The 26,379-nt window shown below is 39.8% G+C and overlaps 1 protein-coding gene across 4 annotated transcripts in view; it reads left to right on the forward strand.

The window, feature by feature from the left end:
• Positions 1-26,379, forward strand: part of SLC44A1 (solute carrier family 44 member 1) — a 212,067-nt gene that overhangs the window by 61,365 nt on the left and 124,323 nt on the right. For all 4 annotated transcript variants that reach the window (XR_002337141.1, XM_003480567.3, XM_021067056.1 and 1 more), the window contains exon 3: positions 11,087-11,229. Coding sequence is in view for 3 of the 4 variants with exons in the window: in XM_003480567.3 (XP_003480615.1) it covers positions 11,087-11,229 (143 nt within the window). In the remaining variant the exon portion in view is untranslated. The remainder of the gene's footprint in view (positions 1-11,086; positions 11,230-26,379) is intronic.

The raw sequence follows: 26,379 nt of genomic DNA on the forward strand, positions 1-26,379 counted from the left end.
AAATTCTCATCTAGGCATCACCCTCATCACACACATTAAGAACATCAAATCCTGGAGAAGAAAATGACCATCCCGAGGCCACACTGCTAGTTAATGGCAGAGCTGGGGACAGAGCTCAGGCCTCTTACCTTCCAGGCCAGTGCTCTTTCCTCCCACCTTGTTTCCTCTCCCTCGAGGGGGCTGCACAGACAGTATTGTTTGCCCTTCCTTTGTCTTTGCGACTCAAAACGCAGTTATGTTACTTTAGGCACCCTTCTTGTTACTCCAGTGTGAGTATATTTAACCTGCTTTTCCCTACTTTTTATTATTTTTTTTTAGGAATCTTATTATTTTTTATTTATTATTACTTTTTTTAAAGTAATCTTTTTCCATGTCTGTGGCTGCCCCACCTCACCAAGGTCATTTGAAAATCACAGAACAACCCTCATCGTGGCTAAAGGGCATAAGTGTAGGTACCAGTCCAGCTCTTGAATCAAGGAAAAGAAAGCAGCGAACTTTGATGTGGTATAATAAATCAGTGACATAAGGATTGAAACAGAGCTGCAGCTGCTGGCCTGTGCCACAGCCACAGCAAAGCAGGATCGGAGCTGCGTCTGTGACCGACATCACAGCTCATGGCGATGTCAGATCCCTGACCCACTGAGTGAAGCCAGGGATCGAACTCGTGTCTTCTTGGATATACTAGTCGGATTCGTTTCTCCTATACCACAACGGGAACTTCTGAAAGTTAAAGATAATAAACAGCTCAGTTTCACCAACTCTAGGACATTTAGAAAGCATCAAAATATCCATTTCCTACCTTAGGATTTGTAGACATTGTTCAAGAGGCTACTTAGTTTAATGGAGTAGCAACTGAAGTGCAGTATGCAGAGGGTGGAGAACATTCTTTGCTAACAGAATTAGCCACAGCGACTTTCTGCCCCCTGAATTTCACCCTGGGACAAATAGCAGCTGACCTTTCAAAATTATGTTTATAAAAATATGTACCTGCCACCCGAGGTGCTTTTGATTTTTTTTGCTATTTCTAAAATAGCTCAGGAAAGTGCAATCATTAATGTTAATAGGTTGATTTGGGAGTGACTAGAGAGTAAGGAGCTATTTGTTTACTGAAACGTTTTAATGCAATGTTAATTAATATAATGTTATTTCAGTGGGATAGTAATTAAGACCCACTGTGTGTACTTTTCAATGCAGGCATAGTGATATTTGCTTCCGAATGATTCTTTTTATGGGTTACCTTCTTGGAGGTGAGCTTATATCAGATTTTGCCATGTGGAAAATGGAGAGATCTCAAAATTCTCTTGCCCACCAAGTGGGCACAACAGTAGACCAAAGTTTTTTTGTCTTCTAAGGCTTTTTTGTTTTTTGGTATGTTTTTTAAAAGTTTTGTTTTGTCTTTGCCTTTGGATTTTATGCTGTAGTATCTTTAAGAGAAACATTCAACACATTTTTTTTTGAGCATTATCATGGGCTTGATGCTTTCTTTCATATATATATTTATATGACTAAATTCTCTCAATTACTCTATGAAAGGGCTTTTATCCCCAATTTACACGCAAAGAATAGTGAGGTTAAATACTAGCTTGTCTACAAATATACTGCTGCCCCTGAGAGGCAAAGATAAAATAGGAACCGGAACTTTCTGCCACTTGCTTCTGCTTTTATGGTCATCTTCTTTCTCAATCCTCTTGCAGCCTATTGTTCAAATCATATCTTTACTCACTGCCCTTACTTGCAATTCTTTGCTCACTCCTTACTATTTATTCTCTAGTTCTAAAATACATTTAGATCTTGTCATCTTTCATTCATCATCACCATGAAATCTTTTTATTTGCAGGTGTTCATCATGTCATAAATACTTCTATTTCTCTTTTATTTCTTCCCTTACTTTTCCCATGCTTGAATGGTGTACAACTTAGGGTATTTTTTTTTTTCTTTTTTTTGGCTTTTGTCTTTTTTGTTGTTGTTGTTGTTGTTATTGTTGCTATTTCTTGGGCCGCTCCCTAGGCATATGGAGGTTCCCAGGCTAGGGGTTGAATCAGAGCTGTAGCCACCGGCCTACGCCAGAGCCACAGCAACTCGGGATCCGAGCCGCGTCTGCAACCTACACCACAGCTCACGGCAACGCCGGATTGTTAACCCACTGAGCAAGGGCAGGGATCGAACCCGCAACCTCATGGTTCCTAGTCGGATTTGTTAACCACTGCGCCACGACGGGAACTCCTTTTTTTTTTTTGGGGGGGGTGGTATTTTTTTAAAGTAAATTGCTATCAGCCTTCTTGAGAGCTATCATCTTCCAGATTTGAACCTATTCAATCTTTTGAAATTATGGGACATTGTCTTAACCTGTTCTAAAAAAAATTACATGTAATACTGTACTTCTAAATGTCTATTTTTCATTAAGGGCCAAACAAGTGGTTCTCAGCACTAGCACCATGTTAAGATTAGCTGAGATTAAAATAAAAATGCTCAGGGAGTTCCCGTAGTGGCTCAGTGGTTAATGAATCCAACTAGGAACTATGAGGTTGCGGGTTCGATCCCTGGCCTTGTTGACTGGGTTAAAGATCCAGCGTTGCCATGAGCTGTGGTGTAGGTTACAGTTGCGGCTCGGATCCTGTATTGCTATGGCTCTGGTATAGGGTAGTGGCTACAGCACCCATTAGACCCCTATCCTGGGAACCTCCATATGCCGTGAGTGCGGCCCTAGAAAAGGCAAAAAGTCAAAAAAATAAAATAAAATAAAATAAAATAAAATAAAAATGCTCATTCCTGTGTCCCACCTCAGTGAATCTGATTTAATCTCTGTGTTCTGATGTTCAGCTCTGGCTGGGACCCACTGTTGTAGGCACTGATAAAGTACTCAAGAGTTTTAAGCCAGAAATGATATGACTAGACTTAGAAAGATGGCCCTGGTAGCCAGTGTTGATGTAAAGCTTTGTAAAGGAGGGAGAGATTTCAGGCCACCACTTCGGAGGTTGATGTCATAGTTCAATGAGTCCAGATAAGAGGCAGAAAATCTGAAATAAGGTAGTGGTAAAGCAGAGCAGGAGAGAGATTGAAGAAATGGGATCAATAATATTTGGTGTCAGAGTTCCTGTCATGGCTCAGTGGTTAACGAATCCGACTAGGAACCATGAGGTTGCGGGTTCGATCCCTGCCCTTGCTCAGTGGGTTAACAATCCGGCGTTGCCGTGAGCTGTGGTGTAGGTTGCACATGCAGCTCGGATCCCGAGTTGCTGTGGCTCTGGTGTAGGCCAGTGGCTACAGCTCTGATTCCACCCCTAGCCTGGGAACCTCCATATGCCTCAGGAGCGGCCCAAGAAATGGCAAAAATATGAAAAAAAAAAAAAAAAAAAAAAAGGTGTCATCAGTGTTACAAGCAAGTGGGAAACAGATTCAGATTGACTAAGAGATTCTCTCTTTTTTTTTTGCTTTTTAGGACCACATGTGTGTTGTACATGGAAATTCCCAGGGTAGGGGTGGAATCGAAGCGGTAGCTGCCAGCCTACACCATAGCCACAGCAACGCCAGGTCTGCAACATACACCAGAGCTCTTGGCAATGCCGGATCCTTAACCCACTAAGCGAGGCCAGGGATTGAACCTGCATCCTCACAGTTACTAGTTGGGTTCCTTATCACTGAGCTACAATGGGAACCCTGACTAAGAGATTCCTGTGTTGTGGGCTCAGGGTTAGTTTTCTCAGCTCAGTTCTTTCTTTCCTTTTTTTTTTTTTTCTTTTTTTGGTTTTTAGGGCCGTACCCAAGGCATATAGAGGTTCCTAGGCTGGGGGTCAAATCTGAGCTGTAGTTGCCAGCCTATGCCTCAGACACAGCAACTCAGGGTCTGAGCTGTGTCTTCGGCCTACACTACAGCTCACGGCAACGCCAGATCCTTAACCTACTGAGCAAGGCCAGGGATCAAACCTGCAACCTCATGGTTCCTAGTTGGATTCATTTCCATTGCACCACAACGGGAACTTCTCAGCTCAGTTCTTAACTCCAGCTCCTTGTAGGTTCCAGACCACAGTTTCTGTGCATGTGAAGGAACAAGAGGGGAATGAATGAACAATACTACTTTGTTAGTAACCAGGCAGTCATTTGATTATGCCCAGTAAAGAATTCTCTGGGGGAAAAAGAAGTTAAAAAAAAAAAAAAAAAAAAGAAAGAAATCCTTGGTAAATATGACTAATGAAGATTGGGCCACATGGGTTCATGGGTTCAAGGTTCTTCCCATCTTGATAAGTCTGGCTTCATTCTGTTCCAAGGATAGGTATATGTGAAAAGAGAAGAGAGAAAAGAGATCCACTTGGACCAAATCTGCCTAGATCATCTTACCACAAAAGTCAGGAGGAAGAGGGGGCTGGATGGTTCTAACAGGAGTACATACTGTGGAAAATACAACTTACCCCTTGCTATAGCCTAGGGACTGTTCTCTGCCACTAACACAGATTTAATTTTCACAGATGCTCAATGATTAGATACTATTGGTATCATTATTCTCTTTAACAGGTGAAGAAACAGAGGCACAGAGATACAGTAAATAACTTGTCTAAGATTACACAGTGGCAGCATTGAACCCAGGAGAGAAGAGGAAGAAGGCAAGGCCTCAAGAGATAGTCCCTTCTTTGTTGCCTGCAATTGGGAAGAACAGAAGTTATTGTTGAGATTAAGGGACCTGTAGGACACAGTCAGCTCACATGCCAGTAAAATGTGGTCTAATCAATATTTCAGACTCTGAACAAAGAGTTTAGCATTGCTGCTTCCTCTAGTACAGAGTTAGGAAGCTGGAGTCTTATCACTCTATATCTTAGATGTGCAGTCTAGTTGGTAATGGTGCAGCTGGATGGAGGTAGGGTGTATGTGGGAAGGGGAAGTGGTTTGGGGAAATGTAGAAGGAGATGAGTTTTGGACACGTGGAGTGTGTGGATAGGGATAAGCAGCTGAAAGTACAGAGGTGAGAATTTGGAGAATGATCTGGACTAGAACTGGATTTAGGAGACACTATTGCATAGGTTGTCCCTTCAGACTGCTTTCAAGGACCTTTTTTATTTTACAGCCTTAGTCTAGTTCTCAGAGCATAGTGTTTCTACCTCATTAACTATTGTGGAGCATGCAGCACAAAGTGAAAGACTCAAAGACTCTCTGCAGTCTTTAGTCACCTGTCTGATGGGCTGTGCTTTTGGCAGGATCACAGAATAGAAGAACAGCACGAACAGCATGCCAGAAATGACCAAATGACTACCTACTTGCTGTCAAGTCCTTTGGTTCTTCTTTTTTCATTCAGTGTGGGAAAATATACATAACTTAAAATTTACTCTTGTAACTATTTTTAAATGTACCATTCAGTTAAATCCATTTGTTCATTTTTTCATTTTTTAAAGTTTTATTGGGAGTTCCCATTGTGGCTCTGCGGTAAGAAACCCGACTAGGATCCGTGAGGATGCAGGTCCCATCCCTTGCCGCCTCGTTCAGTGGGTTAAGGATCTGGCATTGCCGTGAGCTGTGGTGTAGGTCTCAGATGGGGCTTGGATCCCATCTTGCTGTGCCTGTGGTATAGGACAGCAGCTACAGCTTGGATTCAACCCCTAGCCTGGGAACTTTCATATGCCGCAGATGCAGCCCTAAAAAGACACCCCCCCAAAAAAAAACAGTGTTGTTGAAGTATAGTTGATTTATAATGTTGTGATAATTGTTGTACAGCAAAGTTACTCAGTTTCGCATGTACACACATTCATCCTTTTTCAGATTATTTTCCCATATAGACCATCACAGAATATTGGGTGGCATTCCCTGTGTAAATCAACTTTTTTATTTTCCATTTTATGGCCATGGGATTGAATCCAAGACACAACTACAGAAACATTAGATTCTTTAACCCACTGCACCGGGCCCAGGATTGAACCCACACCTCCACTGCAGTCAGATTCTTAACCTACTGTGCCACAGCAGGAACTCCAAATCCATTTGTTTTTAATCCACTCTTTTGTCTTTTTTTTTTTCTTTCCCATGCAGTCACTGTAGTGGATCAAATGGGCCTATACTTCTCGCTGAAAGTATATCTTAAAAAAATGTACTTTGTATCTACCTTCCCTTGGAATCATAACATTTCGGAGGAGGAAAGGGCTTTTGAGATTAATCTGGTCCACTCCCAGGGACGGGTAAGGAAACAGGCTCAGAGAATTTAAAGTGATTTGCCCAGGATCATAAGGAGTATTTGTGGCAGAGCTAGGTTCAGTTCTCAGTATGCATTCCTTGCCTGTGTTTTCTTTTTCATTGCTTGAGCTGAAATGACACTGTGCTTCTCTGATTTTGCCCTCATGCCCCATTATTATTTTTTTTCTCCTTTTGAGAACATTTCAGTCCTTTCAGGGTGAACTTTATGCGTTATAGCCCTTTGTACCTGCTGTGGCATCTTGGGTTTTTATGTGCTTAATATAATGCTTATTGAGTGGATATTTCCTAGACTTCTTTTTTTTTTTTTCTTTCCTCTGTTCTTTCTTTGAATAGTGTATCCTATTAAACTTGAAAGAAATTAGAAATTTGGCCAATTGGCAAAACTTTTATTTTTGAAATTTGTTTGCATAAGTATTAGTTCTTCATCAGGCATTCTAGTCCTACCCTGTCTTCTGGGTCTTAATAGCCTCCTTGTCTCAGGGTTCTCAGAAGAAGAGGAACAGAGGCCAAGTATTACTCTAAGGTTTGACAAATTAGTAATTAGCAGACTGACTCCAAGTGTTAATTGAGATAAGGGAGGTAGTCTTTGAGGTGAAAGTCTTTTTTGTTTTTAGAGCTGCACCCTGAGTCATATGGAAGTTCCCAGGCTAGGGGTTGAATGGGAGTTACAGCTGCCAGCCTAAGCCACAGCCACAACAACTTGGGGTCTGAGCTGTGTCTGCGACCTACAGACCACATGGCAATGCCAGATCCTTAACCCACTGAGCAAGGCCAGGGATCAAACCTGCATCTTCATGGATGCTAGTCAGGTTTGTTAACCACTAAGCTGTGAAGGGAGCTCTGAGGAGAAAGTCTTAAAGATAGGTCTAGGAGAGGGCTGTAAGCCTAAATCTTCCCCCTCCCCTCATATATATATATATATATATATATATATATATATATATTTTTTTTTTTTTTTTTTTTGTCTTTTTAGGGCCACACCCAAGGCACATGGAGGTTCCAAGGCTAGGGGTCGAATCGGAGCTATAGCCACTGGCCTATGCCACAGCCACACCAATGCTGGATCCCAGCTGTGTCGGAGACCTACACCACAGCTCGTGGCAACGCTAGATCCTTAACCCACTGAGCAAGGCCAGGAATTGAACCTGTGACCTCATGGATACTGGTCAGATTCATTTCTGCTGAGCCACAATGGGAACTCCCTCCCCTCATATTTTTAGCTGGAAATATGTTGCCATATCCTTACTCCAACCCCATGCCATATGAATGTTCTGTTGACTTTTTTTTTTTTCTTTAAAGCGAAACTAAGGCCTTTGGCCTTGCTCACTTGCACAGTAAAGGCTTCATGTGTGAGATTCAGCCAGGCTTATGAAATAAAATGTGTCCCTTTTCTTCACTAAGAGTGAGTGAAATTAAGCCAAAGCTTTTGCTTAAGTTGAACTAAACCTTGTGATGTGAAGGCGAAATAAGCACAGTTCATTAATTAGCAAATTGTCTTCCTCCCACGTAGGCAATAGGCATTTATTAGTTGCCAGATCTTGCCTCTGATCCACCATCCCTGTATCTTTTTATCTGATTTGAGTCACCTCCTGTTTGTGATTAGATTTGTTGGTTCTTTCTCTCTCAGAGGCTCTCTCTCTTAAAATAGAGTTCTGAAACCACTTCAATAGCTCAGTGACTTCAAGATTTTAGCCACGATTCTCTTCCTTACTAATAGGCTTACTTTCTCTCTTGTGATTACTCCCTGCTATAGGTGTATAAAAGCTTTCCTCACCCTGTTATCATTTGCTTCATTAATGTGATTTCCTTCTGTTGAGTACTCCTCCACCAGCTGCCTTGTGGAACCATTAAAGTTTTGAGTGCATTCTGTAAAATTTCTCTCACTCTAATTTCATGTAGCATGTTTTTTTCTCATATGAAACTGTATGGCCTCCTGCCTTTGGATTTCACTTAAAAAAAAAAAAAAAAAAGAGAGATTGTCTTTTAAATCATATTTGGCCTAGTTCTCTTTTGTCACTAGTTATACTATATGGGAAATCCCTGAGATAACAGTCATGGTTTCCTCCTATCTTATTAGCTTACTGTTCTTCTTCCTTTCTCCCTTGCAGCTTCTCACCCTCTCTGCTCTAATGCTTTGGGAAATTACTAAGACGTTTAAATGGCCTATGTGAAAATATGTCAGTGTCCCATTTTACCATATATATGTAACATTTGTAATTTATACCCTCCAGAGGGCTTTGAGGTGGCTTATGATTAAACACACACGCACACATGCGCATGCACACACACACAAAAACCACATGTCCAACAGTCCTGTTAAAAATAGTCATAAAGGGAAATCAGAAACCATTTAAAGGAATCTGTAACACAAAGTAGTTATCAACCATAAGAAAATTTCTATAAAAAGTGAAAGAAGAACATAACCTTTTAATTATGCAAGGGCTTTGCTATTTTAGACTAGTAGTGAAAGAAGATTGTAATTGTGGTCTGAATGTTCTGTGTAGTAACAAGATTACTGACAATATTTCTCACTCGCCCCCGCCCCTCCCCCGAAATTTTTGTTCTAAAATAGAGAACCAAAGGGGTTTTGGGTCAGTCCCCAATCGCTGCTGTCAGTCTATTTAGTCTGACTAGCTCATTCAAGTTTACCACTAAGCAGCCACACTATATCGATAACCTGCCTTGTACCTGACCTGCTAGAAGTTAGAGATGCATTATCTCATTGAGTCCTCATCATTAGGCTGTGAGATAGTTGATATTACTTTGTATCATGGATGAGGAGGAAACAGTCTAAGTAGGTAAAAGGGTCAAAGTTATACAGGTACTAAGTGGTAGGTATTTTTTCTCATATCTTAATGTTTGCTTGAGGTTCTGAGATGGGACTGATGGCCCTGTAGTCTCCTTGGAGGAGTGAGGAGAGAAGAGAGAGAGAAACCAGGATGAAGGTGAATGAGTAAATATTCACTAGCCTTTGCCTAACCCTAGTGCTAGCAATTAGCTGTGCTCTGAGGCAGAAGGGTACTAACGTTTATTGAGACAGACACTTTACATGTATTATCTCATGTAATTCTCACAGCAGCCTTTGTGGTAAGTGGTTTTAGCCCCAACTTTGTAGATGGGTAAAGTGAGGCATGGAGAATTAAGCAAGTCTGTCCAAGGTCGCAGGAGTAGAAAATGACTCATCAGGATTCCAGCGATCAGTGCAGGTGTATCTGAACCCAAAGCCCATGGTCTTTCCCTTACAACATGTCCTCATTTCTAGCAACCACAACAGCCAACATTTACTGAGCTCTTACTACGTGCTAGACAGGATTCTCATCTCTTTACTAGATTATTTTTTAAAATCCTTACAGCAACCTGAAGAGCTACATTCATTATCTCCATTTTACAGGTGAGCAAATTGAGGCACAGAGAGTTAAGTAACTTGGCAAGGATCCAAGAGTGAGAGCATTGCAAATCAGGTGTAGTCTTTATTCCGAGTCCACATTCTTACAAGGTGTAGTTTCAAGAGGCTTCTGTGAGTAGACCCAGGCTCTCTACTCTTATCCCTTCATTTTCCCTACCTGCACGATAAACAGAAGAGTTATTTAGAAAAAAGAGTTTGTTTGCCTTTTTAGGAAGATTTAGGGGGAGAGCCTTTTCTTTGAGGCATCGCATATGAATATTTACCACTGTAGACCTGAGCTCTAGCAGGACTGCTTAGATAAGTACTACTCATGATACTTGGCTCTGAGGAGTTAAACAGTGATAATCTATCTTCATTCATCACTTTAATGAAAAGATAACAGAACCTTAGCCTCTTAATGACCAAGTTCCAAGAATATTTCTTAACTCCAGTCTTTTCTTTCAATTCAGTTTATTAGTAGTGATTCACCTTACTTCCTGTTCTTATGCTCAGTAACCTGCAGTTGAGTATAGGGTTGTTTTTTTTTTTTAATTTATTAAAGTATAGTTGATTTACAATGTTAATTTCTACTGTATAGCTCAGTGATTCAAATATATATATATACACACACACACACACACACATTCTTTTTCATGTTCTTTTCCATTATGGTTTATCACAGGATATTGAATATAGTTCCCTATGATATATAGTAGTGTAGGGTTTTACTGCTTTGTTTTGGTCAGTGCATCCTTGATTTAGCAAGCACAGTGTGGTTCTGAGGCAAGGACCATTTGCCTTTGGCCCTGTGGTGAACCATATTCCCATGAAACAAAGTGACCTTTGTGGCACATAGACCCAGTGCCTCACTGTCCTCAAGTCTCCAATATTAAGAGTGGGTGGTGTTTCATGGTATATAATTCTTTGGCTTGTATACATCTTTATTGCAGGAAGGAAACAGAGGTGTGTACTGAAGTGATAATAATTCAAAACCCACATACCTTTTGTTCTTTGAATTTTTTTCTTTCATCTGTTGCTGTTGTTCATTTAACAGCACTCCTTTACAACAAATACAATTAAAGAATGAAGAAATCTGGGTTTGAGTCTATGCTCTGATCTTTACTAGTGTCTGTGGCCTTGGGATACTTACCCTCTCTGGGCCTCAGTTTCCCCATCATGAGGATTAGAGATAATTTTGGTAAGCATCTGCTACAGATCCTGGCACAGAACAGATGTTTGAAACAGAGAAGCTCTACGATTATTATAAAATGTAAAGACAATCTTATGACGTAAAAGCTTGAGATTTGTTTTGTTATTGTAGTAAATCGTGTTTCCCTGTGGACTTCTTTGTACAGCTTATGTGAAATCCCAGGAAAACAGTGGAATAGTGTTTGCAATAAGGAAAGATAGGTCTTTGTTCCCTTCAGTGGACAAAAGAAGCTCATTATATCGTATCAAGTAGTGACTGTTGCTATTGAAATGATTTATTTGTATGTTTTTTTTTTTTTCTGTTTTTTTCCCCCCTAGGGATTTATTTGTGGCTTTTCAGTAGCAACAGGTGCAGCTGCAAGACTAGTGTCAGGATACGACAGCTATGGAAATATCTGTGGGCAGAAAAATGCAAAGTTGGAAGCAATACCAAACAGTGGCATGGACCACACCCATCGGAAGTGAGTAGACTGTGGCTGAATGGTGAACACTATGGAAACTTTGATGGGGGGAGGGGGCATCCTGCTTTTATAACTGTTATAAAGATAATATCTTACTGAATTTTGGTTTTGTATGCCTCCCATTGGTGTTTTTACTTATTTATTTTTTAACTGTCCACTTGAATCATTTCCGGTTTTGGCCCAGAAATACAATTTCCAGGAAGCAAAATTAGGTGCATGTTAAAATGGCCTACTTTGAGGTTTTAATGAGTAAATACATTATCTGAGCGAATTACTCTTGTACTCTCTTTTCCCATTAGACTTTAGGCTGTACACTTAAGTTTCAACACAGAAAATAACATAGTGTTTTTCTTCCTAAGATTGTACTTGATGAAAGACGGAGGGATGATAATGGATTTTGATACATTAAAGTTACAATGAAACATTTGTGGTGCATCACTTATAAGTACACATCAATTTCCAATTTCATAAAAGATGTATTTTCTTTGTCAGACTTTAAAGTCTTTTGGGTTCAGCTTTTGGGTTCTCAAGGTTCAGCTTTTGGATTTCATGAAATTTTTAATCACATCTTTTCTTCAACAGAGCTATTATTTCATTTTTAATGTTTATGGGGAAAATATATTTTATCAAATATATTTTATGTATAATGTCAATGTATTTGTTCAAATTGTATATTTATACCCATCAAGCTTTATTAAACAGGTCTAATAAATAAAGACAGGTCTTTAGAATTAATTCAGCTGATTTTAAGGCAACAGGTTAACTAATTCCATGAATGAACTTTATAGGAAAAGGCTAAAGCAGATGAAAGCATTTTTAGACTGTAGTTCTATTATATTTTGTAGAATGTAATAATTATATTTATTGGTAGATAAATCCGCTGGTTAGATGTGGGCCCCTACTGGAAAGAAGATTAATTTAATAAATTTAAAATCTTGAAAAAAATCCAAATAGTTCATCATATCTTAGAGATATTCTTCCATTTAATGGAGTAATGCAGTTCAGATAAATAAAAAGTTAAATCATGCTAATGAATAATTGTATTGCATGCCATAGTCAGCAAGTATTATGATAGCAGCCTGTTGGATGGGAGTAGCAGAGGCTTAGAGAGATTGAAATGACTTCTCCAAAAGTCCAGCAGAGATCATGCATGAGCTTTTCTCTTAATAGGTACCTGCATATCTTAACAGGAGATATGAAACTGGACTCTCAGAGAGTAATTTGGAGGATTGCTTCGTCTGTCCTTTTTGATCGCTTCTTGAAATCAACACAAATTTTAGGCTTTGTGTTATTTGTTGTAGCAAATCTACCCATGAGTTTTTTTAACTTATTTGTAAATAATCTTAGATTCATAGTAGCTGCAAAAATAGTAGCCTTCCACATACTTTTTTTCTTTTGGATGTAGCATTAAATATTATGGAACGCTTTCAAGCTGTTGACATGTGCCAAGGATAAAATATTGCCATGTAGAAAACCGAGGAGACAGAAGGAAGAGGGCTTTCCTCCCTCAGGTCTCCTGCTTACATGAGGCCATGATCATTTTTATGGCTCCCTTTTTAACTTGCTGTAACTTGCTAATAACTCCAAGAGTATTCTTACTGTAAGGTTTGCGTAAATGTCACTTCATACTTAACCTTATGGAGGTTCATTTGGTCAATTTTTAATTTCACATCCTTGGATTATTCCATGTACATTTTGGCCTCTTGCAAAGAAAGCCTGCTTCTTATTCCAAAAAAAGTGATTCCTTCTCCCTGAATGCTTAGTATACTTGGGACATGTTATGGATAGCTGTAGGGTATTGTCCCAGGTATCACTCTGCCTTAACTCATGTATACATATTTGACATTTATTTTTGGTCTCTACTTCTTTTACTTTGCAAATGAGCCTTTTAATGGTGACCCATATACATGTTTCTGTCTGTAAATGATAATTTTTTAAAAATGAATGGTCCATACATTTCTCAGGTAAGTCTATACTATTTTAATATGAAGGGAGATAGAACGTCTTTGTTATCTTTACTCCATCCTCTTCTTTTTCCTGCCAAAGGCATTGGTTTCCTACTTTTCCACACATTATTATGGATATCATGCCCTTCCATTCCTATGGCATTTTTTTATACCTGTTTTGTCTGTTATTAGGTAAACTTGACCTTAGTCATTTTATCTCGTCCTTTACCCTTAGCCCCTAGTACCTGATACTTACTAGGACCTCCATATGTAGTTGGTGAATAAGTTAATGAAAGAATCCTGTAAAATCTTGAATACAACTCTCTCTTGCCTTCACGATAATTATTTCCATTATCAGAAAAAAAAAAAAATCTTCCTATTCTTCACTTGGCTAAATTCTATTCATTCTTCAGCTCTCAGTATAAATGTTACTTCCCAGAAAGGTCTTTTTTAAGCTTATAATTGTCTCATTGTGTCCTGTAATTATACATTGATTTTGTGATTATTTGTTAAATGATTGTCTCTTTTAAGTTCCTTGAAAGCAGAGGTGAGGTCTGTTTGGTTCACTGCCATATCCTCAGTACCTAGAACATAGTAGGTACTCAATTAAATGTTTGTTGATACATAAATTTATGTTTTTGAATATGTTCTCAGAATGAATTTCTGAGCCTGAGAATATGCATATTTCAAGATTATTAAGGCATATCACTGCCTGGCTTTCCATAAAGGCAATTCCTACCAACCGTGTTTGAGATTGCTTTCTCTTTGCTAGTATTATGAGTAATTTGATCGACCACAAAATGGTGTTCTATAGTCTTAATTTGTTTGCCTTTGTTTATTCCAGAGTGTGAACCTTCTGCCATCCCCCTCCCCTTCCCCTCCTGCCTACACAGGTTTGTTGGCCTCTTGTGAAGATTGTTGTGCCAGCATATCTGTTCTTGGTCTTCTTATCTCTAATCTTCTCCATCCTTTATACCATGACAGGGTTAAATTCTTGAAAACACTTTTTACTGTCATTTGCCTGTCAAGAGCCTTTTTGTGTGTGTTGTTGCCTATAGGATCAAAGAGAGGCCCACACAGCCCCACCATGACCTAGACCCATTGTACCTCTTCAGTCTCCCCTCACTGTTTCTCAGTGTGGTAGTACTATTGTTTGTGATAGTCAGTGGATCCTACCTCTGTGCTGTCTCTCTAACTCTCTGCAATCTGAATTCTTAGAAGACTTAATGTGGGTTTCAAGGAATATTTCAAAATTAACTTTATCCCAGAACCTTATACTTGAATTTCTCTTGTCTTTAAGTGGTGCCTTAATTATATTGTGTTTCTCATCCACTTGTATTCCTGATCAGTTGCTAGGTAACAATATTTCCATAAACTTAGTGGCTCAAAACAGGAGGTGTTTATTATCTCAGTTCAATCTGCAGGTGACTTAGCTTGGACTCTTGCTTCAGAGTCTCTCATGAGGCTGCAGTCAAGGTGTTAGAGCTGGGGTTCTACTGGAAAAGTCCCACTTCTAAGCTCAAGTGGTTATTAGCGGCACATAGTCCTTGAGGATTGTTGGGCCAAGATCTTTAGCTCTTTACTGGCTCTTAGCCAGAGGCCATCCTCAGTGCATGTTATGTGGGCCTCTCTATATGGTAGTTTACTTCAAAGCCAACAAGGGAGGGTGTCAATACAGAATCTGCTAGCACGATGGAAGTTAGAATCTTATGCAGTATGGCTATGGAAGTGCTATCCCCTCACCTTTGCTGCATTCTAATGGTTAAAAGCGAGTCGTGGGTCCCACCCAAACTTAAGGGGAAGGGTCTCAATTATAGGAGATAGGGATAATTGGGGCATCTTAGAGTCTGAATGCCGCATTGCTCAATTCTTACCTCCCTGGAGCACCATGTTTTCATAACTCCCATATTTCAGCACCCAAGGGTTACTTTGTAAGGGCCTAATGAATTGCAATAAAATAAGAAGGAGTTAGGTCAGGAGAGACATGGGAAGAGGAATCCTTTCACTTATTCTCACCAGAAAATTTAAGATACCAAGATGACTATAAGAATTCTATCAGTAGGAGTCCCCATTGTGGCTCATCAGGTTAAGAACGCGACATAATGTCTGTGAGGATGTGGGTTTGAAACCTGGCCTTTCTTAGTGCGTTAAGGATCCAGTGTTGCCACAAGCTGTGGCGTAGGTCGCTGCAGCTCAAATCCAGCATTGCCTTGGCTGTGGTGTGGGCCTACAGCTGCAGCTTTAATTCGACCCCTAGCCTGGAAACTGCCATATACCACAGCTGCAGCCCTGAAAAGAAAAAAAATAAAGTGAAAATAAGAATTGTATTGGTAGCAAATAATAGGCAGTGTTTTATTTCTTTTATCATTCTAATTATAGTGTGTTTTTTTCCAAATAATTTTTTGACCTGATAATGTATTAACTGCAGTAATAAAGATGTATAGGAACATGGCAGCCAATATTTTATAAGATACCAGAAGGCCCCAACCTCAGACGGACTGTGTTGCCAAAGTGGATTTTTAAGTCAGTTGCTTGAGATGCGTAAAACTTTTCCACTTAGATCCAGGGCTATGAATAAGGGTCTAAGGCTGGGTCAACCTAGGAAAGCTCATTTATCTTAGAACCATAAAATGCCAGAGATGAAAGGGATCTTTAAGATTATCTAGTATGTAACCTCCTTAAAGCATCGCTTCACCTATTTGCGAGTGCCACCTGAAGCCCAGAGAAGAGAGTGACTTGTATTTATAGCTGAGCCATGGTGTAATGGTACTATAGAACATGGGAGTGGCGTATAGCCCGTTTTTTTGGTGGTGAGGAGTAAGATGGTAATAATATATTTTGAACTCTGATTGGCAATTCCAAAAACATCTCTCTTCTGCCACATTCTAGATTGCCTGTCATTTTCAAAACCATAGCTTTATGGTTTATGGTTAGAGTGTATGTGCCAATTTTTAGACAGAGAATCATTATTATTATAGAAATCGTTCCCAGAAAGGAAGCTCCCTCTTCCATATCAATTTGGATAAAGCAGAGATAATTCTAATTCTAAGATACTGGAATTAGTGTATATGAGGTCTATATGGGGCCAAAGCATCTAGCTCTGTTGCCCCCTGGTGAGATGATTGGAGGAGGGGGGAGGTACTGTGTTTCTAATATGGATAGTCCTTTTTCCTGAGTGCCTGGGATGAGAGGGGCTCGGGCAAGGTGACAGTAGCTCTTAGTATTACACAGGCTATTGTAAAGCCGGGTAAGGATATGTAGGGAACTGCTTTCAATCTTTTTGATATAAGTATTATTATTTTTATTATTATTTGTCTTTTTTAGGGCTGCACCCACGGCATATGGAGGTTCCCAGGCTAGGGGTCGAATCGGAGCTGCAGCTATCAGCCTACACCATAGCCACAGCAATGCGGGATCTGAGCTGCGTCTGCCATTTACACCACAGCTCAACGGCAACACCAGATCCTTAACCCACTGAGCAAGGGCAGGGATAGAATCTGTATCCTCATGGATACCAGTTGGGTTCATTAACCGCTGAGCCACAAAGGGAACTCAATGATATAGGTATTATGTTATTAATAAAACTTTGTTCTCTATCCTGCAAACAGTCCTAACACACAGCTTAGGACTAACACACAACGCTCCACTTTCTTTGTCACTCTAAGAAATTTTCGTAGTGCATCTTACTTGTCAGTATTGATTTTTTTCCACAGAGCTTCTAAAGGTGTATTTTTTGTGTGTGCAAATCTAACTTTATTCTTTATCTTTTTGTCTTTTCTCTAAGGAAGCCATTAAAGTCCCAATCACTGATAAAGGCTCTGTGGCTCTAAAATGCCTCTCAGATCTCACATAAATCAGTGCTAACGAGATGTACAGGAAGTAGAGGTGTGAGGAAGTTGATGGCTTGCACGTGTGAGTAAAATCTATAGGGGGCATTTTATTTGAGACCTTTTTCAATTACCTTCATAACCTTTAGCAAAATGTCTAGTGTGAGTTGTACTTCTTTTCTTTAACTGTCTCATCCCCCAAAAATCCAGAGCTTTGAATGTTGGTACTGAAAAGGCCTTGAGATCACTGAGCCCCTTCATTTTCTAGGTGAAAAATCTGGGGTCTAGGAAGGAGCAGTGACTTGACGAAGACAGTAATGTCAAGACTAGCCCTCCACTCTCCACGCTCAGTCTAGTGCCCTTTGCATTGTGTGCTACACTGTCTCTGGTAAGCTACACAGTAATTCCATTTCCCCAGCATTTTCACTTTTGGGGCCTCTCCCTCCCTGCATTTCAAGATGAAATAAACTTTTACTAGAACATGCAGAGAAGAAAGGGCAGGTTATATAAATCAATAAATTTATAACTAAAGAAACTTTGAGAGGAACCAAAGCACCTATACAATCTCTGAAGAATTTGCAGGTAGTCTTACCTATTTCTTTCTCTGTCAGATAGAGAATATGAATTTTAATGGTGAAATACATTATTCTCATTTCACATTTGGATACTTTTTACCATTTTATAGGTTTTAAATAGACATTGAAAAACATGTAGCTTAAACTGACAATGTTACTCACTTAGATGATTGTTTAATAGGCAATAGTTTTACTTTAAAGAAACTTTTCTTTTTTTTTTTCCTACACTTTTAAGGGCTGCACCTTCTGCCTATGGAAGTTCCCAGGCTAGGGGCTGAATCAGAGCTGCAGCTGCTGGCCTATGCCACAGCCACAGCAATAAAGGATCTGAGCCACATCTGTGACCTACACCACAACTCTCAACAACGCCAGATCCTTAACTCATTGAATGAGGCCAGGGATCACACCTGCATCCTCATGGATGCTAGTTGGGTTTGTAACCTGCTGAGCCGCAAAAGGAACTCCAAGAAACTCTATTTTTATAATCTCTACGTAGGTACAGAATAGGACTTTAGTGGCCATTGGTTACCTTCCCTTAAGGCTGAGAATTCTGTAGGTTTAGGGTCTATTCAGTCTACCCCATTATTGCTAATTAGCTTGTTGACTATTTCCCCCATTTTTGGTTTCTTTCTTTCTTTTTATTTATTTATTTATTTTTTTGGCATGTGGAAGTTCCTGGGCCAGCAATAGAACCTGTGCTTCAGCAGCAACCCAGGCCACTCCAGTGACAGTGACAACCAATGCCTGATCCTTAACCCACAATTTTTTTCTTTTTATGATTGCACCTGTGGCATATGGAAGTTCCCAGGCTAGGGGTTGAATTGGAGCTATACACCGCTGGCCTGCACCACAGCCACAGCAGTGCGGAATCAGAGCCACGTCTGCGACCTACACCACAGCTCACAGCAACAGTGGATCCTTAATCTACCGAGCAAGGCCAGGGATCGAACCTGTGTTCTCATGGATGCTAGTCAGATTCATTTCCGCTGAGCCATGACGGGAACTCCGACTTATTTATTATTTAGGGGACTGGTAGTGATGTTATACCAACATTAAGAATGTATTCACTCTTTAAAGTACTCTTGAGCAGATTGCCAAGCTTTCTGGGCCTATCCAATACTGTATAAGTATGTTTTTAGGAAGAACTTAAAAAAAGATTAGTTCTTAGGTAAACATACCTCTTTTGAAGACTTTTAAAGAGTTATCAAACCTTGTTGATTATACATACCTGTCTCTGAAAAAAAATAAAGATTTAGAAAAGTAAAATTAAAATTTCCTAGAATATTCACTTTGAGAATCCTTTTTTCAGCGCCGTATAAATAGTTCTCCATCTTTGTGTGACTAGAACATGTTTCTTTTCTGCCCAGTGACATTAATAAAATTACTACTTACTGATGATTATCCTTTACCATTCTTGAAAATTCTATTTATTATTTATTTAGTCCTCAGCAAACATTAATTGAAAATCTGCTGTGTGCTGGAAACCTGTATTAAGAATAACAAACTAGGAGACAACCTGAATGGCTGAAAAAAGAGGTGACTATGGAGACTATACGCTCTCCCCGCCCCCCTTTTTGGGGGGGGGGGCACTTTTTAGTGCCACACCTGAGGCATAGGGAGATTCCCAGGCTAGTGGTCAAATTGGAGCTGCCAGCCTACACCACAGCCACAGTAACGCAGGATCCAAGCCAAGTGTGCGAGCTACACCTCAACTCACAGCAATGCTGGATCCTTAACCCACTGAGCAAGGCCATGGATCGAACCTGAGTCCTCATGGATGCTAGTCAGATTCGTTAACCACTGTCACGATGGGAACTCCTGGAGACTATACTCTTGGGAAAAATAGGCACATTCTTTTATTTCATGGAAATTACAGTCTAGTGGAGAAAACAGCTTAAAATCACCAAATGATCACAAATGTTATAAGGCTGTCAAAAGTATTATGAAAGGTGAAATATAAGGGTACCAGAGAGGTACCTCCTGTTATGCAGGACCTGGCCCACTCTGAGTACTATGGAATGATAAAATGATCGCATAGAATTATGTCCATTGATGTGGATTATCTACAGAACATTTTTAAGGAAAAAAATAGTTAAAAATCTATATTTAGTGTGTGATTTATATATACACATGTACCTAGAAAAGTATAGAATGACATCAAAATATTAACAGTATAGTTAACTATTGAATTATGGATCTTTTCAATTTTCTTTTATACTCATTTCTTTTTGTCTTAAGTTTTCTACACTTTATTATCTGGGCAATAAAAAAATTAGAGAGTAAAAAGAGCCATTCACTCTCTGTTGTTGAAGAGCTTGCATTTTAGTGAGGAAGACAAAAGCATAGATAAACTATTCCATTGCAGTGTGGGAAAGTATATATTGAAAGCTGGGTGACTCCAGTTTCCTGGGTTCCTAACTGCAGGCTGGTAGGCACAGGAAAATAAGGCAATTTGATGGTAGCACTGGAACCACCATGGTGTTCAGTTCTACTGCTTCTGTAACAAATTACCACAAACTAAGTGCCTTAAAAGAACAAGTTCTGTAAATCAGAAGTCTGTGCACAGCATGGCTCAGCTGGTTCCCTGCTCCGGGTGTCGCAAGGCTGAAATCAAAATGTTGGCAGGGCTGTGTTCCTTACCAGGGACTCTGGGGAATGAATCTTTTTCCACGTTCATTCAGGCTTTTGGCAGAGTTCAGTTCCACATGGCTGTAGGACAAGGTTCCATTTCCTTGCTGGCTATCAGCCAGGGGTCATTTTCAGCTTCCAGAGGCAACCCATGTATTCTCTAGCCTATATTCTGTGGCTCATGGTCCCATTACTTCAACAACAGTGAGTCAGAACCTTCTTAGGCCTCAGTCTGTCTGACCTCCCCTTCTTGAGGGTTGCATTGTCCATGTGGGTTGAAGAATCTCTCGGCCAGTGATTGGGGGTTCAGGAACAGAATCATTTAAAGTCCGGATTTGGAGCCCCATTTAGGTGAGGGACCTGCATCCCAGCAGGGGAAAATCAAATCATGCAGCCCTGTGGAAGGAGGGAACACATGGTGGTGATGAGGCCAGGGGGGTGGGGGCTGGAGGTGGGGGAAGCTGGGGGTGGATGTGGGTTCTTGGGCCAAGAGGCACCTCCAAGAGGCCATCTGAAATGAGGGTGGGATTCCGATTAGAATGCCAAGCTTGGTTCTTTTTGGCTGAAGAACATCATCCGCAGGTTGGAGGGAGTTCTGCTGGCCAGCCTAAATTAGCCTGGTAAAAGCTGGGTGCATACAGTAAGGCCCTCCCGGCTCTGTTTTGTGGAGCTGTACAGGCTTAGGAGAACAGAGGGAGTGCATTTATGCATTGTGCTGGTTTGAGTTTTGCAGTGACCAGAGTATTATTCAGAGCAGCCCAGTAGATTGTCTGCTCCTTCCCACACTTAGAGATAAGTTTGTACAAAGAGATACCCTGAGCCTTTGATGAGTTTGCCCTCCTGTCAAACACTCTCTGATTCTGACATTAACTTACCGCCTCTCTAGTTTGGCTCAACATGAAAAAGAGCAGCCTTGGTGGATACTTCACTAGAACTTGCACTTGTGGACTCATTTACAAGCATTTGGGAAGAGTAACATTCATGATACTCTCTGGAAACTTTTTGTTTTATTTATGCAGTTTTTCCTAATCTTTCATTTTTCTTTCATGGACTATGTTAGAAGTTGTAAAAATCATAGCTGAATTTTCTTTCAGAAGGCAAATTTACGGAGGCATCTTTGGAAAATATTTTTTGTCCTTTCATGACCACACCCTCTTTAGCCTGAATTTTACAAAAACTTTTTACAAAGTAACATCTGTATTGCTAGTAAGATTCTACCTCTAGGATAATGCTTGCTTTGGATATTACTGCTTAGCAGTTTGAAAAAAGAGATCCACCTGCATAACATAGAAAAATCAGGAGTTGAAAGTTGAAACGTTAGGCAGATTCTAAATAAAGAAATAAAAAGCCATCCAACAGAATTTGATGATAGCTGTGCACCTACACAAGGAAGGGATGGTTGGTTTTTCTATGTGTTACCTGCCTAGGTTATATACTTAACATATCTAAGTTAAATATGCTTACTGCTACTTATCCAGAGTCTTACTACTTGGGTTGGTTCCAGATTAACCAGACAGCAGCAAAATTTTTGTTGTTTTGTCATTGTACACAGCTTATAGATATGACCTTAGTAATATACTTTAGGTAATTATTAACCACTTCAACTATGAGTTTTATGGTCATCAATTTGCCACCTCTTTATATATCTGGATATGAGAGTTGAAGACAACTGAGAAGTTAGAGGGTACACAGTCCCTCTAACACATAACCAGCCTCACTTTTTTAAAATTTAATTTTACTTGAGTATAGTTGATTTACAATATTGTATTAGTTTCAGAGGTTCAGCAAAGTAAATTAGTTGTACATGTAAATATATCCATTCCTTTTTCTCACATTGCTCAGTTATTATAGACTACTGAGTGGATTTTCCTGTGCTATAGACTGTTTTATACAGTAGTATGAATGTATTCCCACCCTTGCAATTCTTCCCTCCCCCTACAGCATAAGATTGGTTTTGAAATCTGTAACTTTGTTTCTGTTTTTTATTTTTCTTTTATTTTTGTCTCTTTGGGGCTACATCCACAGCATATGGAAATTCCCAGGCTAGGGGTCAAATTGGAGCTGTAGCTGCTGGCCACAGCCACAGTCATAGCAACTGGAGAGCTGAGCTGCATCTGCCACCTACCCCCCAGCTCCACAGCACTGCCAGATCCTTAGCCCACTGAGTGAGGCTGGGAATCTAACTCATATCTTCATGCATACTAGTTGGGTTCAGTACCACTGAGCTATGATGAGAGCTCCTGGTTTTTTTTATTTTAATTTTTTTGTCTTTTTAGGGCTGCACCCGTGGCATGTGAAGGTTCCCAGGTTAGGGGTGGAATCAGAGCTACAGCTGCTAGGCTACACCACAGCCACAATAATGTGGGATCCAAGCCTCATCTGTGACCTACACCACAGCTCACAGCAAGGCTGGATCCTCAACCCACTGAGCGAGGCCAGGAATCGAACCCACATCTTCATGGATACTAGTCGGGTTTATTATTGCTGAGCCACAATGAGAACTCCTGTTTCTGTTTTTTAAGTAAGTTTTTTGGGGGGAGTTTCCATTGTGGCTCAGTGGAAACGAATCTGACTAGCATCCATGAGGACTCAGTTTTGATCCCTGGCCTCACTCAGTGGGTTAAGGATCCGGTATTGCTGTGAGCTGTGGTATAGGTCACAGATGGGGCTCAGATCCTGCGTTGCTGTGGCTGTGGTGTAGGCCAGCAGCTACAGCTCCGATTCAACTCCTAGCCTGGGAACCTCCATATGCCATGGGTGCGGCCCTAGAAAAAAAAGAAAGAAAAGTTTTTTTGGTATCATTTTATTAGATGCCACATATAAGTGATAGCATATGATTATTTGTCTGACTTACTTCACTTAGTATGATAATGTCTAGGTCCATCCATGTCATTGCAAATCAGCCTCACCTTTGACAGTAAATGCAAGTTCAGGGGTCCACAAAGTCACTCTTAGGTTTGATAATTTTCCAGAAAGCCTCACCGAACTCACCGAAATATATTACACTCAGTTATAGTTTATTACAAGGAAAAGCAAACAGATTAAAAAAGGAGCTAACGAGACTCTGTACCATTGTTCTTTCCCCCTGGAATCAGGGAATGTAACTTGCCTGGCATTGATGTGTGATAATGCACATGAGTATTGCCAGCTGCGGACCTCACCCAGGCTTCAGCATTTAGAATTTTTACTAGGGCTTCTAAACTATGCAAACATGATTCATTGCCTGTGTGGCTGACTCAATCTCAGCCGCTGTGGTCAGGCTGACACCATATGATCCAACATTGCTGATCTTTCTAAGAGCGGTCAGATTCCACCCTAACCTGACCTCCTACCTTCACTTTGTTACACCACCTGCCATGACCTACCTAAATCCCTAGGCAAATAAAGACCCTCTTACAAGACTTAGAGATTAATTTGCAAAAGCCCAGGACAAAGTCCCAACCTCTGAGTAGATTAAATTTTTTACAACCCGCTGGCACTCTTTAGATTTTATAAAATGCATTTCCAAGGTGAAATTTAAAATATCTAACAGTCTTACTGAGGTATAACTTATATATAGTGATTTACCCTTTTTAAGGGTACATTAGAATTTTGGTAACTGTATATAATCCTGTGCCCCCGTCATAATAACTACTTCTTTTGCCCCCAGAAGATTACCTCATGCTCATTGCAGTCAGTCCTTGCCCCATCCTTGTCCCCAAATAACCACTGAGCTGCTTTCTGTTAGTATAGTTTTGTCTCTTCTAGAATTGCATGTTCATGGAGTCATACAGTGTGTAGTATTTTGTGCCACTTTTGTTCATATAGCATAGTAATGTGAGATTCATCCATATTGTTAAATATATCTGTGGTTTGTGCCTTTTTAATTGCTGAGTAGTATTTCATTGTGTGCATATACCACATTTTGTTTATCTATTCACCTGTTTTTGGATGTATGTTTTTTTCCATACTTATTATTTTCCAGTCTTTTTCTTTTTCTTTTTTTTTTTTTTAGGGCTGCACATGGAGGTTCCCAGGCTAGGGGTTGAATCAAAGCTGTAGCCTATGTGACAGCCACAGCAAAGTGGGATCCTAGCTGTGTCTGCAACCTACACCACAGCTCACAGCAATGCCAGATCCCCAACCCAAGAAGATCAAACTCAAGGCCAGGGATCAAACATGCATCCTCATAGATACTAGTCAGATTGGCTTCCGCTGAGCCACAACGGTAACTTTTTAATCTTAACTATCCTCGTGCATGTATAGATGTATCTCACTGTGGTTTTAATTTGCATATTTCTAGTGACTGATGATGTTGAGCATCTTTTTAAGTGTTAGTTGACTATCCACATATCTTCTTTCCTTCCATCCATAAAACTTCTTTCACTAAGTATGTATTTAAGTCATTCACACATTTGCAAATATATTGGCTTGTTTGTTTTAATAAGTTATGAGTTCTTTATATATTCTAGGTAAAAGACCTTTGCTGGGCATGGTTTGTAAATATTTCTCTGATATAGAAGGTGGTTCATCTTTTTATTTTCTTCATGGTATCTTTCCACAAATAAAACGTTTTTAATTTTGATGAAGTCTATAATTTATCCCTGAGATAAAATTTTAAAACATCACATAAAATGTGACCTTTTAATGGTTCATGCTTTTTGTGTGCTAAGCAATCATTGCTGTACCCAAATCAGCACTTATATTTTGTTTTCTTCTAGAAGTTTTTCTTATTTAGCACTTAAACGTTTGTATACAGTGTGAAGAGGTCAAAGTTTATTTGTTTTTCACATAAAAAGTCAGGAGTTCCCATCGTGGCTTAGAGGAAAGAACCTGACTAATATCCATGAGGATACAAGTTTCATCCCTGGCCCAGCTTGGTAGGTTAAGGATCTGGCCTTGCTGTGAGCTGCGGTTAGGTCACAGACTCAGATCTGGCGTTGCTGTGGCTGTGGTGTAGGCCAGCAGCTGTAGCTCCAATTCGACCCCTAGCCTGGGAATTTCCATATGCTGCACCTGTGGCCCTTAGAAAAAAATTTCCAGTTATTCTAGCAGCATTTATTGAAAGACTGTCTCCCCCATTGAATTACTTTGGCATCTTTGTCAAAAACAGATTTCGGAGTTCCCGTCGTGGCGCAGTGGTTAACGAATCCGACTAGGAACCATGAGGTTGTGGGTTTGGTCCCTGCCCTTGCTCAGTGGGTTAACGATCTGGCGTTGCTGTGAGCTGTGGTGTAGGTTGCAGACGCAGCTCGGATCCCGCGTTGCTGTGGCTCTGGTGTAGGCCAGTGGCTACAGCTCCGATTCGACCCCTAGCCTGGGAACCTCCATATGCCGTGGGAGTGGCCCAAGAAATAGCAAAAAAAAAAAAAAAAAAAAAAAACAGATTTCATTTTAAGTCTGAGGATGTGAAAGAAAGTTGATGGAGTTTCTAGTAGTGACAGGTATCAATATTATGGGGAAATAGTCTATTTAAAATCAAACAAAATGAGGATGTAACCTTTTTATATCATTTTGTAAAATAACTAGTTGCAACAAATCATATAAAAGAAATAAATGAAATGTGCGTAGGTCAGTAGAAGAGAAAAATAATGCTGTTTGTCAGTGAAAAGGGACTGTAACCGGAATGCTATAGGAGATTCAACAAAAACATATCCTGAAATGAGATGCTTAAATCATGGGTTATAAAACATACGCCTAACTGAATTCACTCATTTATTTTATCAGTAGACACAATATAATGAAAAAGATAATATTTGTTTTATTAAAAAATAAAATCTAACAAGATATAGGGCTAAACTCAGCCAATTATGCTTTAATAGAAAAAAAGGAAAACAAATAATAAGAGAAATATAATCTGTTCATGGTTGATAGTCTTAATATAATGAAGATGACAATACTAACAAAGTTAATTTATAGATTTAATACAATACCAGTTAAGATCTAAATAGGATGTTGAATTGAACTTGATTGATAGTATAAATCACACAGTAAAGGAGCAGGCAAGAACTTCAGGTGGCAAACGTTTTTAAAAATTATTCTCGTTCACAAAATTATTTGAGAGGATTAAAATTAAGTTCGTACATTGTAAGATAATTAAATGAAGATAAAAGATCAGAAGCCACACAGCGTTCCCATTGTGGCTCAGTGGGTTAAGAATCTGACTAGTAACCATGAGGATTTGGGTTCAATCTC

The sequence above is a fragment of the Sus scrofa genome, chromosome 1 (genome assembly GCF_000003025.6).
Source record: "Sus scrofa isolate TJ Tabasco breed Duroc chromosome 1, Sscrofa11.1, whole genome shotgun sequence".
Taxonomy (NCBI): Eukaryota; Metazoa; Chordata; class Mammalia; order Artiodactyla; family Suidae; genus Sus; species Sus scrofa.